General features: G+C 39.9%; 1 protein-coding gene across 2 annotated transcripts in view; it reads left to right on the top strand.

The window, feature by feature from the left end:
* Positions 1-14232, top strand: part of LOC138807781 (serine/threonine-protein kinase TAO3) — a 134958-nt gene that overhangs the window by 92755 nt on the left and 27971 nt on the right. For both annotated transcript variants that reach the window (XM_069993542.1, XM_069993543.1), the window contains exon 14: positions 5902-6036. In XM_069993542.1, coding sequence (XP_069849643.1) covers positions 5902-6036 — 135 coding nt within the window. The remainder of the gene's footprint in view (positions 1-5901; positions 6037-14232) is intronic.

The following is a 14232-nucleotide window of genomic DNA, read 5'->3' as shown; positions in this document are numbered from 1 at the left end:
TTAGCAAGGCCCCAATCTCAACCAATAAGAAGCTGGGTGTGGTGGAATATACCTGTAAATCCAACCACACACAAGTATAAATAGGAAGCTACCAGGTCAGGCCAGCCTGGGCAAAGAGTGACACCTTATCCAATAACAACAACAACAATAAAGCCAAGTAAAAGGCTAGAATATGGCTCAAGTGATAGAGTACCTGCCAATTAAACACAAACCCCTGAATTCAAACTCTAGTACTTAAAAAAATATATTGTATAATTGTCTTTAGCCATTACTTCATTATCCTATTTTATTTTCTTTTTAATCCTTGTCACTATATAAAGGTACATTATGTATTAATTTATTATTTCATGAATAGAATGTGAATTCTACCAGGCAAGGGCCATGCCTACTTGGCCTGGTATCCCCAATACTTAGAAAAGTGTCTGGCACAGAGGAGGTAAATTCATTAAAGTGCTTCATGAAGTACTTACTTCATCCCAAGTTATCTGTGGAATGAACAAATGAATGAACAAATGAACCAATACTCTAGTTACCAAAAACTCAACATTTCACTATTTTGGTTTATGGGACATAGTGGCTTACAGAGTGGCTATTTAAATAATCTTAAGTATTGTCTTGATGGTTTGAAAGAGTTAATGGTTTGTCCAGTGATAATACTTGAGACAATAAAAACATGCTTGACAGATACCAGAATTTTTTATTTTTTGGTCGGTCGTGGGTCCTGAACTCTGGGCCTGGGTGCTGTCCTTCAGCTCTTCAGCTCAAGGCTAGTGCCCTACCCCGTGAGCCACAGCGCCACTTCCGGCTTTTTCTGCTTATGTGGTGCTGAGGAATTGAATCCAGGGCCTCATGCATGCAAGGCAAGCACTCTACCACTGAGCCACCTTCCCAACCCAAGAATATTTTTTAAAAAGGGGGGAGAGAGGAATTTTTTTCAATTATCTTTAAGTAGTTGTATAAAAGGGTTACCATTCAACATGTTACTTTGTACATACAATGCAACTTAATTAATAGCACCCTTTTCCTCATTCTCCCGCATCCCTCTCTAGAGGTGAAGGATTTTTATCTCCCTTGATCATTACAATCAAATCATATCCAAACAGATTGCCATTTTATACAGGAAGTAATTTAGTTTTAAAGGTTGTGTGTAACTAGGCCTTGGCTTACAACTATCTGCCATGTGTCAGAATAAAGACAGATTTTTAGCAGGACCGTGAAGCTTTTCTTTGCATAGAATTTCAGGTTACATCTTTCTCCCCAGTTTTTGCTTATACCCCATTTTCCTAGGCTCTGAAAGGATCCTGATCAAATCTTTTTGTATATGTAGGGTGGAGGGAGGCTTAATCTCAGGGCCTGGGTGCTGTTCCTGAGTTTTTTCTCTCCAGGGTGATGCTCAGAAGTGGAGCTTTTCTGGCTTTATGATGGTTAGTTGGAGATAAAGATTCTTATAGATGTTCCTGTCTATGCTGGCTTTGAACCACAATCCTCAGATTTCTGCCTCCTGAGTAGCTAGCAAATCTTCTTTTTGAACAAGAATGAGTTGATAAGTCTAAGAACATATGCTAACAACATCAACTTTAAGCATGTCTATCTTCCCCTCACCGGTGCTGCCACCGTACATTGTAAGTCCTCATAGACCTCTCTTTCAGCCCTCCAGGACCATGTCTATCTGTCCACACTCAATTGGTGTTTTGTGGGCTAAACTCTGTCAGGACATGCCAGGCCAAAGGTTCAACACAGTTTAGCTTGTGAGTCTCCTTCCCACTTCTTAACGTTACTGTGTAGGCAGCACCTGCAAAGGGAGATGACACTGCCTCCACTATAGACTCCATTATGTTTTTAGTTTGTCAATTAAGAGGCGTTTGTATGGTCTAGGGTACAGCTCACTGGTAAAGTCTATGTCGAGTAGGCACAAGACCCTAGGTTTTATACACAACATTACAAAGCAAAAACACAACACAGGTATATGTATATTTTTGTTAAAAATAATATTTTTGTTAAAAATATACATATGTTGCCTCTTGTTGCCATCTGTTGGTATAGATCATGAGACTTTCATATATTAAAAGTGGCTCACACCTGTAATCATAGCTACTCAGGAGGCTAAGATTGGAGGATCACAATTTAAAGCCAGCCTAGGTAGGCAACTCAGTTAATTAGACTATCTTATGTCCAACTAACCAGAAAAAAAAACAACCCAACAGAACTTGAGACATGGCTCAAATTGTCGAGCCATGGGTGAAAAAAAAAAGTGAAAAAGCCAAATAAGAGGGCAAGGCCCCTAAATTCATGCCCCAATATCAGCACCAATAAATAAATATTTCAAAAAATTACTATTCAATCATTATTACTTGAGATATGCCAAATCCTGTCTTAGTGGCCACTTTTCAGGGATTACTTAGCAAAAAAATATTTTTTTAAGTCATTTTATCTTAACTCTTAAAGCTTTACTTGGCCCTTTCTACTGGTCAGTGTTTCACTATTTTTATAGAGGGGAATCAAAGAAAATTGGCCGTGAGGGTCTACACTGTTGGGGTTTAGTTTTCCCTTGCTTCAGCAGCCCTTCAATTATTTTTGCTGACCAGCAGGCCAAAGCCACATATGGCAAAGTAAAAGTAAAATCACATAGGAGGATCCAGAGCCTCCTCTCTCCTGCCCCTTTCCATCTTCTGCCCTAACCTAACCCCTTCCATGTGTACCTTGCCGTTCCTGCTTCTCCTCCGCTCCTCTAGCCTCAGGATTTGGTGACCACACCTGCTACACAACCACGTAATAATTTTGAAATGAACAAAACAAAGGAGAAACTGAGGGTTTGCTGATTTCTCCTTCACAGCAAGAAAAGTGTGGGTGTCTATAGAAAGGCCTCACATCATCAGAAAAAAAAAGCCATTTTTAGACACACTCCACACACACTGCATAAAGGTGTGTTTGTGTATGTGTGTGTCACTATTTTATGACTTTCTTAGAGTACAGAAGTGGCAGATTTTTATGAAATACAAATTTGAATTCTGTTAAATAATCCAAGAGAAAATGTCATTTTCTCAAAATCTCTCCAGACTTGTATTCTTGAGCTTATTTATTCAGCAAACATTTACTGAATGCCAACTAAGTATCAAGCACTAGGCCAGGTGCTGGGGGGTGGGGGGGAGACTGAATTTTTTTTTTTCAGTTCACATTTGCTCTGCCTTATAAAAGCCCACAGCCTCAGGATAAGATTGACAAATAAGAGTGATAGGCACTCTAGTAAAAGTACTCCCAAAATACATTGCAATCCAGAGGGATTCCAATTGATACAAACTTGAGGGAAATTACTACTCCATGAATCTTCATCCCAGAAGTTTTATGTTTGACACCCAGGGGGGAATCTCTACAGAAAAGTAAAGCTTCTTGTCCAGAATATTACAGTGAAGTTTGTGATCAGGCGTTGAGCCACCAGAAACCAGCAAAAAAAAAAAAAAAAAAAAAAAAGCATGATTTTTAAGATATATTTAGTGGGTCATGTGATTTTTTGACTTCACCTTTTCAATTTGCTTACCTTTAGTGAACTTGGAAAATATAATATGGCTTTTCATTTGATGAACAGGGCACTGAACTTAAAATATTCATTTTTATCAGACATAAAAAGCTAGGAAAATTATATATATTTGCATACAAATATATTTGATATGTTACATAGCTAGGTAAGTCAACTTACTGTTATTTGAAATGCAGCTGCTGCTACATATTTAGGGTCCTTCCCTATCAGTGTATTATTAATAAGTTAGCTTATCTTCACCAAAATTAAGACTTGTGTTAGATTGCATAAAAAACCACATGTCTCTCTCTGGTTGATCTCTTATGATTGGTAGCATTTTAAGTGACTGTCATATTAAGTCAGTTTGATTTCAGGCATAAATAGGATGTACTAATAAATACATAGTAACAAAATGGTGGTAGGCCCCAGTGCCTTATCCAGAACATTAAACCCAGGAAATGAATTACAGTGGCACACCCATCTTCCAGAAAATAATACAAAGAATTTTAATTGATCCTTTAAGCAATATTCTTCTACATTTCAAAAACAAGTTCTTGCTACATAGCCCAGGCTGGCCTCAAACTCAAAATCCTCTTGCCTCAGCCTCCTCAGTGCTGAGATTACAAGCCTGTGCCACCACACCCATCTTTAGAGGTACATTTTGAACCTATAGCTTAGCCTGATAGAACTTTCTGCATAGATGGACAGATGGACACACATTCTATATCTCTGTTGTCCAATCTAGGAGCCACCACCTATGGTCATTAAGTGCTTGAAATGTAGTTGATAAACTTTGGAATTAAATTTTACATTTAATTTCCTTTTTTAAAAAAATAATTTAATTCCAGTAAGGCACATGTTGTTAGTGGCTATCCTACTGGACAGAATAGCTGTAGAAAATCCACTGAATATGATGGATTTGCTCACAATTGAAAGTTTATTAAAGATATTCACTGAACTGCCACATATAAACAGAAAACAATATTTGAACATAGATGTCACAGTAACTTCCTGCCCCACATATCAAAACACCAAAAAAAAAAAATCAAAAGAAAATCAGTCCTACAATAAATTTAATAATAGGTCTTGGCTTTTACATAAAAAAAAATGTGGATGTAAAATTTTCATTTCCCTCCAAAGAATTTATGTTTTGACTTTTCATCATTCTGGACAGTAAGACAATCTTGTGTTTTCTAAGCCTATTTGTGTCTTGCTTTCTAATGAAGGAAAGAGCAATTAGGAAAATTTCAAGTAGTCGTGGACAAAATGCAAAACTGACCTCTCTCATAAATGGTTTCTCCTAGAACCCGGGGGAAATAGGGGATTGGTTTCTCCTTCCTCATCCTGAACGTGTGCAGCTGAAAAACACCCCCCAGTTGTACATGATTTTGAGCTGAAAATTACTAGAGATTTTTTTTTTTAATCTAAAGCATTAGAGCTACTCACTGACTGACCGCTTCATCTTTTATTGAGTGGAGCATCGTCTAGAAGCCTTTCCCCTTTAAAAGTCATCCCAGTTACATCTAAGAAACATCCATTATTACGCTTACAGGGAATGTGCTTTTTTTTGCCGGGTGTTAGAATGAGATTAATCATCTTTGTCCATCAAGAAGCTCAGGCTTGATTAAATCAGTCAAGGACATTAAATTGTAGCTTTGCTTACTCTGCTGACATACCCATGCTGAGTTGAGGGAGAATTTGTGAAAGTATCATTTGGATGGAATTGTATGCCTGTCTCTTTAAATCTAAAAAAAAAAAAAATCCTTTCAGAAGCTGTAGAGAGAAGGTGCTAGAACTGTGTACGATCATGACTGGAAAGCAGGATCCCTCAGTGACTGCCGAATCTTCCGAGCACAAGCTAGAGAGGCAGTTCAGCACAAGCCTCCACTGATTCTAAAAGCAGAATGATGATCCTGCCGGCCAGATCTCAAATAAAATTCAATTGAGAGCGCAGATCTTTCAAGGGAATGAGGCGGAGGCTCGCTTTTATGTTAAAAGCCACCAGCATCCTCCCCGCTAGACATGGACATGACATTTTTAAAGGAATTCTTTGGTTACAGCCTTTTAAGCAAACCGTTCTAAGGAGTCTGTACATTGCATTGTTTTTTCTATTCTTTTTTTCTTTTGCATATATGTAATTCTGGAGGTAAAGAAAAAGCCTGCCAGGGATTCAGAAGGCATCCCACTAGCGATCAGCTGACATTCCTAACTGAAGGCTGCAATGTGTTGCTTATTCATTTTGTACCGTGGGAGCTGCGGGGACTAGCAGAGAGCTAAACTATGCATTTCAAACAGCAGCGCTTGTGCAGAAAGAGGGGTGAGAGAGAGGCAGCCGGCGAGGAAAGAGCACAGCTGGACTTTCTCCTGGTTTTTATCCATTTCTGCAGGGTCATGTATTCATAAGGGATGAGGCGGGCCACGGCGATCCCAGGCCTGAGCCGCGGCCTACCCAGTCAGTTCAGAGCCAGGCCCTCCACTATCGGAACAGAGAGCGCTTTGCCACGATCAAATCAGCATCTTTGGTAAGCAAACACCCCTCTACCCACCTTCCCTTTCCTTCCCCTCCTCCCTGTCTGGCAGCCTCTCGCCCTCCCTGAGCCTCTCTCGGCTTCATGGATGGGAGGAAAGGAGTCAAGAATGTTCTCTCCCTCCTTAATAATTTTATTCATTTTAGAAAAAAAAATCTGTTGGCATAGCAACCTGATCTCAGATATTTTAGCATTCTGTATGGCATGGGGGGAAAAAACCTTTGTGTGTGTGTGTGTGTGTGTATGTGTGTGTGTGTGTGTGTGTGTGTGTGTGTATTTGTATATGCTGTATATGTAAAATAATAAGGCCTTCCAGGTGAGTTGCTAGCCTATCCAATTTTTTCTTAAAGCTATCTGTCTTTTCATTGAAATAAATAATGCTAAAATATTTTTAAAGGTATTGATGTATGTATATGCAGGGGTATGTGCTTCTTTTTTGTATAGATGCATGTGTGTCTATAATGAACACACACATACACATCAAAAGATAAAACAGAATTTTTAAAAATATATGGGTGCCAGTTAACATCTCTAATTGCAGAAAAATCAGATACTTGCTTCCCAGGGATGTATTGCTGGTTCGTTCTGGTTCATTCATTTATTTATTACAACAATGGTAGTGGCCGTGCTCCCCCATTTAACCCCTGAAGAATTCCCTGGCACCAATAAAGCCAGAAGGGCTTTGTAGGAGAGGGTAGGGATGGTCGCAGGAGCGAAGGAACCGTGAGATCCTTCAGCATTTTTACTATTGTAAATGGGATTGCTGCATGTCCTTGTAGTAGCAAAAGGGGTGTGTGCTGGAAGAGTTAGTTTTCATGCCTCCTCCCCTCGGCCCCCCACGCGTGCGCGTGCGCGCTCACCAACACTCACACACACACACACACACACACATTCACACTCACATCGCTTCATCCTTGGCATTCTAAACTCTCCTTAATCTTTCCCTCCTGCATCCCATTTCTCAACTAAAAAGAAAATTGTTGAAATATTAGTTGTTTTGCCCAAATGGATGTTAGAGGTCACATGGGCAAAGAAGAAGAGTTAGTGTACACCGCTTGCTTGCTTGGCTATTACATTTAGAACCTGTGATGACGTCATCCAAGGCCGACCCAGAAATGATCGTGGGTTTTTTTTTTCTTGTCCTATTTTTTTTCAAACCTGATTTCTACTTTGATTCCCCAAGTCTCTGAAAGGCTCCAATTACATTTGAAATTTAGAATAAATTATAATCTTTTAAAACCCCAAATATAAAGAAAAATGGAAGTCAAGGCACCTACCTATTGCTTATGCCTGCTGTTGTAAAAAAGCAAGCAATTTAATTTAGATGTGAGTTCCTTGATGGAGAAGTTTCTGGTAATCTCATTGATGGGCAATTTTTCATTTTAAAGGAATGTTACACTGTGTAATGGAGTCTTAAAATGTCCACTCAGTATTTGCTAATGATTGTTTTAAGTACCTAAAGTGTGCTTCTGAGTCTAAATAAAGCAGGGTGGCATTATTTAAATAATAAGTATCTCCCTGCCATGATTGCTGACAAAAGAAACATGGTATTTGTGAGAGCTTGAGTATTGAGCACACTCCTGCGAGGCTTGTCCCTGTCCCTAGCCTGCTTGTGTTAGAGAGGAGAGGGAAATGGCGAAGGACCCTGAGCATCACCACCCCACAGGCAGGTTAGGCAAGGAAGCAGACATGGTACCAAGTGCAGTCCCCCCTCTGGGACAGGTTCTCTTCTCCTCTCCTGGCCACACCCTCATTCCCACATCACATATTCATGACTCTCCTCCCTCCCTGTAAGACTCTACTACAGCCAGGCCAGAAAAATCTCCCACTGGTCTCTGTGAACTCACCCAGGGCTGCTCTGTGTGTGTTTCAGCCATCACAGTCTTCCTCTCTGCAGATGAGAAAGCTGCTTCCCTGCTAGGCCAGGGCGGGCTGTGGGTGAAGTCCTTAGGAGCCCTGCTGACTCCTACAGGCTTCACAGTGCCTGCCCAGGGAACTGTCAGTGGCCATCTCTCTGATGGACTTGAGATTGACTAAAGGACTACTCCTGTATGAAGTTGAAAACAGAGTAGTTGATGGGCGGTTGCTTTAAGCATAAAAACAAGTTGGTTTTGCAGTGCACCCTCTCTGGGTAAATGCTTCAAGAGTTGTGATGGGATCCATCGGAACTGATCAGAGTTTAGGGGTTTTATATCTAGTGGTTTTGAGGGAGAATAATAAATCAATGGAAGGCAGAAAGAGTATGGTGTGATACAGCTCACCTCTCACTTTGGATAATCCAACTGCTAGTATGGCTGTTTTCATGTATGCTATAAAGTACTACAGTTCTCTGCATCAGATCATTGCAAAGGTGAGTCCCATTAGGAGTCAGGACACTGAATATCCGAAAGTATTCTATTTTCCAAAGTGTATAATGAATTCTATTGGCTGTTTTATTTTTTGTGGGTGCTTTGTTGTTGAGGATGATGCTTCTGGTTTGGTTTTGGTTTTTTGTTGTTGTTGGTTCGGGGATTTCTTTGGTTTTTGTTGGTGGTAGTGGTGGGTCCCAGCTCAAATGGATTAAAATACCATCAAAGTAAGATCAGAGGAAAAAATGAAGGTCCAGTGTAATGAGTAACCAAGTCACGGTTGGAAACCTCACTTCCCCTAGTTGGTAGCTATAAAATATTGATTGATTTTGGTTTTATTCTTTGTCATCTTTCAGTAGAATGCTAACAAGTCACTGAGAGAGCCAAACATGAACAGCAAAATGAGGAGGAATTTAGAAATTCATTTTTCAGTGATGAGCCAATAATTGATAAGAATATATGTTAAGTCAACTTGCAAACTAACAAAAACATTATAGCTAAAATTGTCTGATGAACCTACCTTTCAACACAAATCTGAAAGGGGCAATACCTGGTTGTTTCTTTCCTCTGTATGACTTCCTCCTTTCTGCCTGCGAATCAGTTTGTGACAGGTGTGTAGAACCCATGAACTTGGGGTACTCAACTGCTGGAGGTTGTTTGAGCACCTGAAAACTGAGATTTCTGTGTTTGTAGGTTCTGCCACACAACTGCATTTGTAACAAAGGGGAAAAAAGTAAACTTCAGAATTATAATTTCCTTCATAGTCTCCTAAGAGCAGAGATATTAACCTTGTTTTGAAGCACTAGGAAAATGAAAGTGATTCCATGGCATCTTCTTTTAATTTTAGACTTCCTCTTCCATCTATTAAAAAAAAAGAGTTCCTATTGAGTTGAGTTGTTGTCTGAAGGAGAATGGTTTAGATAATTCTTCAAGATTCCTTGGCCCTTTTAGATGAGTCTTCCTTGAGTAAATAGACAGCATGATATTTTAATTATATTACTGACCTATGCACAAAGTGTTTTCAGCTGTCTGTACATCTGATGTCATTTTTTCTTCAAATTTTGTAATATCCCAGGTCCCTATTTCCTTGATAGGTGTTAATATAAAGAGCACCAAGAGCTAGACACTGGTGGCTCACATCTGTAATCCTAGCTACTTGATCTGAAGGTCACAGTTCAAAGGAAAATCCATGAGACTTATTTCCAATTAACCACCAAAAATCCAGAAGTAGAGCTATGGCTAAGTGGTAGAGAGCCAGCCTTGAGCAAAAATATAATGGGGCAGCACCCATGCATTGAGTACAAGTCCCAGCACACACACACACACACACACACACACACCACCTAAGCCAATTTTTTTTCAGCCATTGGCCTTATTATACAGGAATTCTGAATAGAATGCAGTATCTTCCTTGTCCAGGTGAACTGAGGACAGAACACACATCAGGGAGAGGGATATAAGGGGGAAAGTCTCAGCTTATAGTCCCCAGGAAAAAAAAATGGAGGGGAGAATATTAGTTTTCTATCCATAAAATACAGACTCTCTTATTTGGCTTTATAAGATTCAGGAACAAGATTGCAAATTAAAACTACATTTGGAGTTTTTGAAAATGCAACCCAATTATTCAACTCATTGTACAGTTGAATACAGTTTACTACTTGAGAATAGAAGTGTTTGTGTCTCAGCAGTAAGTATTCCCGTGTCCAAATATAGGGTACTAGGAGATGCCCATCCAAACCCTGAATGTCTCCTTCCTTGTTCTTGGCCTTGCCACTCACTGAGATCATTGCAGAGGCCATTTTTTACATGCTCTGTCAATCAGCATGCCCAGCCTATGCAGCCAGTCTCAATAAACACATGCTGAATAAATGAACTGTGAAATCTCCGCCAAACATTGACATGTGAGAACGTGGATGTAGACATGTGTGTTTCAGAGTTAGTCATGTGATATTCTCTGTTACGAAGCAGAATTTTCTGGGGTCCATCATTACTTGCAGTGAGAACTTAAAGACTTACTTTAGGGGTTCTTAAGGGTGAGATGTCAGATTCCTAAGGCCCAAATGTGACTCACTGTATTCTTTTTAAGAACTAGCTATGGATTTTTTTGTTTTAAGTGATAAGGTAACTACTTTTCTCATATACACCATTTTGATTTTTACAAATAATCTTGTTGATTGGTTCTGACCTTTTACGAGGAAAACATTATCAGCCACCACACCCTTCTTTTACATTGAATAAGTTGCTTATTAGCCTCTTAGCGCAGGGCTTTAGACGTGGTATTCATAGTCTACACCTTGGATAAAATTGAGGGCCAAATTTTGTTGGAATAAATAGGGTGGTGTTGAAAGGTTAAATAAACTATCCTTTAAAAAGTTTAAATCTTCCTTTTTTTTTTTTTTTTTTTTTTTTTTGCCAGTCATGGGGCCTGAACTCTGGGCCAGGGCACTATCCCTCAGCTCTTCAGCTCAAGGCTAGCACTTACCACTTGAGCCACAGTGCCACTTCTGGCTTTTTCTGCTTATGTGGTGCTGAGGAATTGAATCCAGGGCCTCATGCATGCAAGGCAATCACTCTACCACTGAGCCACCTTCCCAGCACTAAATCTTCCTTTTTATAGCTTATATATCACTTATTTTCTACATATTCTAGATAGACGAAATGGGTAATAATTCAAACTCCAAAACTATAGTAACTATACATGGGGGTGTGTGGCTTGATGGTAGAGCACTGCTTAGTATGCATGAAGCTCTGAAATTCCCACCACTGTAAAAAGGAAAGGGTAAATTGTATATTTGAACTTCATTTCTTTGTTTCTCTTTTTTTTTTATTTTCCTTGTCGGTTGTGGGGCCTGAACTCTGGGCCTAGGCACTATCCCTCAGCTCTTCAGCTCAAGGTTAGTGCTCTACCACTTGAGTCACAGCACCACTTCCTGCTTATATGTTGCTGAGGAATCGAACCCAGGGTCTCATGCATGCAAGGCAAACACTACTACTGAGCTACCTTCCTAGTCCTCGAACTTTATTTCTTTACTTATATATTGGCACTAGGGATGGAACCTGGGGCCTTGTGCATGCTGAGCTAAGCACACTGAGCTGAGCCTCTAGTTCTATCTTTACTCCAACAATCCATAATATAGATACACATTTTTTTGCTCTTGGATCCACTTTTGACTATAATCCTATCACCAAAAACACTAAATAGGATTGGGGGGAGACAGTATATTCTCAGGGCCTGGCAGGAGAAGGAAAAAAGCTACAATGTATTGTCTGATTCCTTTGATAGTGTTCTCTGGTATTCCTCCAGCCCTGTGGATGACATGCCTAGTTCTTCCTTGTATATGGAAAAATACCCAAAATAGGAGAGGTTCTCATGTGCCCCAGGTTGGTGTACAATAAGAGGTAAGAGGCTAATCTCGAAGCAGCTCACGGGAGCAGGTTCCATGTCTCTATAAAAACTACAGCTGTTATATCTCTGCAGTGACTGCCTGTTTTCAACCTGACTCAACTTGTCATTCAGACTCCCCCACCCCTCCATCTTTGATTTTGGAGAGGGTTAGTTCCCTCCATTGCTCCATAATAGAAAATTACCACTCTTTTTCTACCTTGGTACTGGGATTCTTTGAGGCAATTCAAAACATTGGGCTTATAGAAATTAAAAGGCTGAGCCAGGCACCCGTGGCTCATGCCTGTCATCCTAGCTCCTCAGGAGGAAGCTGAGGTCTGAGGATCATGGTTCAAAGCCAGCCTAGGCAGGAAAGTGAGACTCTTATCTCCAATGAACCACCAGATGACTGGAAGTGGCGTTGTGGCTCAAATGGTAGAGCACTTGCCTTGAGCTGAAAAGCTGAGGGTCAGCTCCCAGGCCCAGAGTTCAAGTCTCACAACTGACAGAAAAAAAAAAATTAAAGGGTTTCTTTTTGGTTTCTATATTGCTGTTTGTTGTGGTTGTTATGTTTATTCCATTTGGGGCAGTACTGGATTGGAAATCTGGGCCTTTTGCTTGCTAGGCAAGGTACTAAACCCTAAATTTACCCTAAAGAGGTAAATTATGAGTGCAACCACTTTAGAAGCCAAAAAGTATGATTAAAAACAAAAGTATTGGCTTTTAAAATGTATTGATCAATAGTGTGTTCTTCAGACACACATTATAAACCTTAAAACATATGAGCATGCACATTGTAATTAATGAATTTTAACTACATAGCACGTTAAACTTAACAAATAAAACATCTAGTTGTTCTCCCATTTACATATATCTGTCTACCTGGGATGTGAAAATATAAAACTTAGTGTTTTGACACACAGGAAGACAATTGGAAACTTAGGAAGTTTGGTTATGACATTAGGAAGGTGATACTATGTGTTTCCACATCACAGAGAGGCAAACTAATGGCCCATTCAAATGTATCTGTGTATTGCACTTATACCAGATAAGGTCTGGTGTAGTAGAACTGTCCTCTTTACTAGGACCTATCTGCTAGTGAAGACAAAAAGTGACTCCTGCCTCCTTTCTGCCCTGCATATGGGCCTCCTACCCAGGAAAATAGCCATCCTGAGAATTGTTTGCTGATCATAGGCCAATGCCTATGACAAAGTTTAAATGTGGCATGATAGTGTTGGCACATACCCTACCTCCGAGTTTCAGAAACCTGATTAAAGAGGAATGGTATAATAAGAAAAATGGAAGTATCTGGTTAAAATACTGCTTCATTTGTCAGAAAAGGATGGTAAATTTCAAAAGACTAACTGATAGTCTTTCCATTGACTAGAATTGTTCTTCCCCTAACTCTGTACTTCAGGAAGACATAAGAATGGGAAGGTTTAAATGTACATATTTCAAAATACTTCTCTGCTTCTCTTTTAACTACAAATAAATCCATTAAAAATAATAATAAGCTCTGTGCCAGCTACTCAGAAGGCTGAGATCCTGAGGATAATGGTTCAAAGCTGCCCTGGGCAGGAAAGTCTGTGAGACTCTCATCTCTACTAAACTAAAAAAAAAAAAAAAAAAAAAAGCCAGAAATGGAGCTATGACTCAAGTGGTAGAGCAGTAGCCTTGAGCACAAAAGCTAAGGAACAGTACACAGGTCTGGTGTTTAAGCCCCAGGACCTGCATAGATAGATAGATAGATAGATAGATAGATAGATAGATAGATAGATAGATAGATAGATAGATAGATAGATAGATAGATAGATAGATAAAGGGATTGATGTATAACTCAAGTGGTAGAGCACTTATCTAGCATGTTCAAGGCCGTGAGTTCCATCCCTAGCAGCACAAAATAATAATAAGTTAATATAGAATTAGAGTAGTGGTACATGGCTATAATCTCAGCAATCAAGAGACTAGACCCTGTCTCAAAAAAAAAAAAAGCAAAAAACGGTATTAATAACAACAGCAAGGCACCGGGCGCTGGTGGCTCACGCCTGTAATCCTAGCTACTCAGGAGGCTGAAATCTGAGGATTGAGGTTCAAAGCCAGCCTGGGCAGGAAAGTCCATGAGACTCTTATCTCCAATAAACCATCAGAAAACTGGAAGTGGTGCTGTGACTCAAATGATAGAGTACTCACCTTGAGCTGAAGAGCTGAGGGACAGAGCCCAAGCCCAGAGTTCAAGCCCCATGACTGGCAAAAAAAAAAAAAAAAAAAAACCAGCAAGGCTAGACATGAAGGTTAGAGGTAACTCACATGGTTAGCATATAGGAGGCCCTAGGTTCAGTTGCCAACACCCAAAAAAGGAATGAATGAATGAGGTGATGAAATCGATTGTTCATTTTCTTTTTTTCTTTTCTTTTTTTTTTGGGGGGGGGGGTGGAATCCGGTCATGGGGGCTGAACTCTG

The sequence above is a fragment of the Dipodomys merriami genome, unplaced genomic scaffold (genome assembly GCF_024711535.1).
Source record: "Dipodomys merriami isolate MVZ:Mamm:240054 unplaced genomic scaffold, mDipMer1.0.p SCAF_433, whole genome shotgun sequence".
NCBI lineage: Eukaryota > Metazoa > Chordata > Mammalia > Rodentia > Heteromyidae > Dipodomys > Dipodomys merriami.
This window is presented reverse-complemented; position numbering and strand designations above follow the sequence as displayed.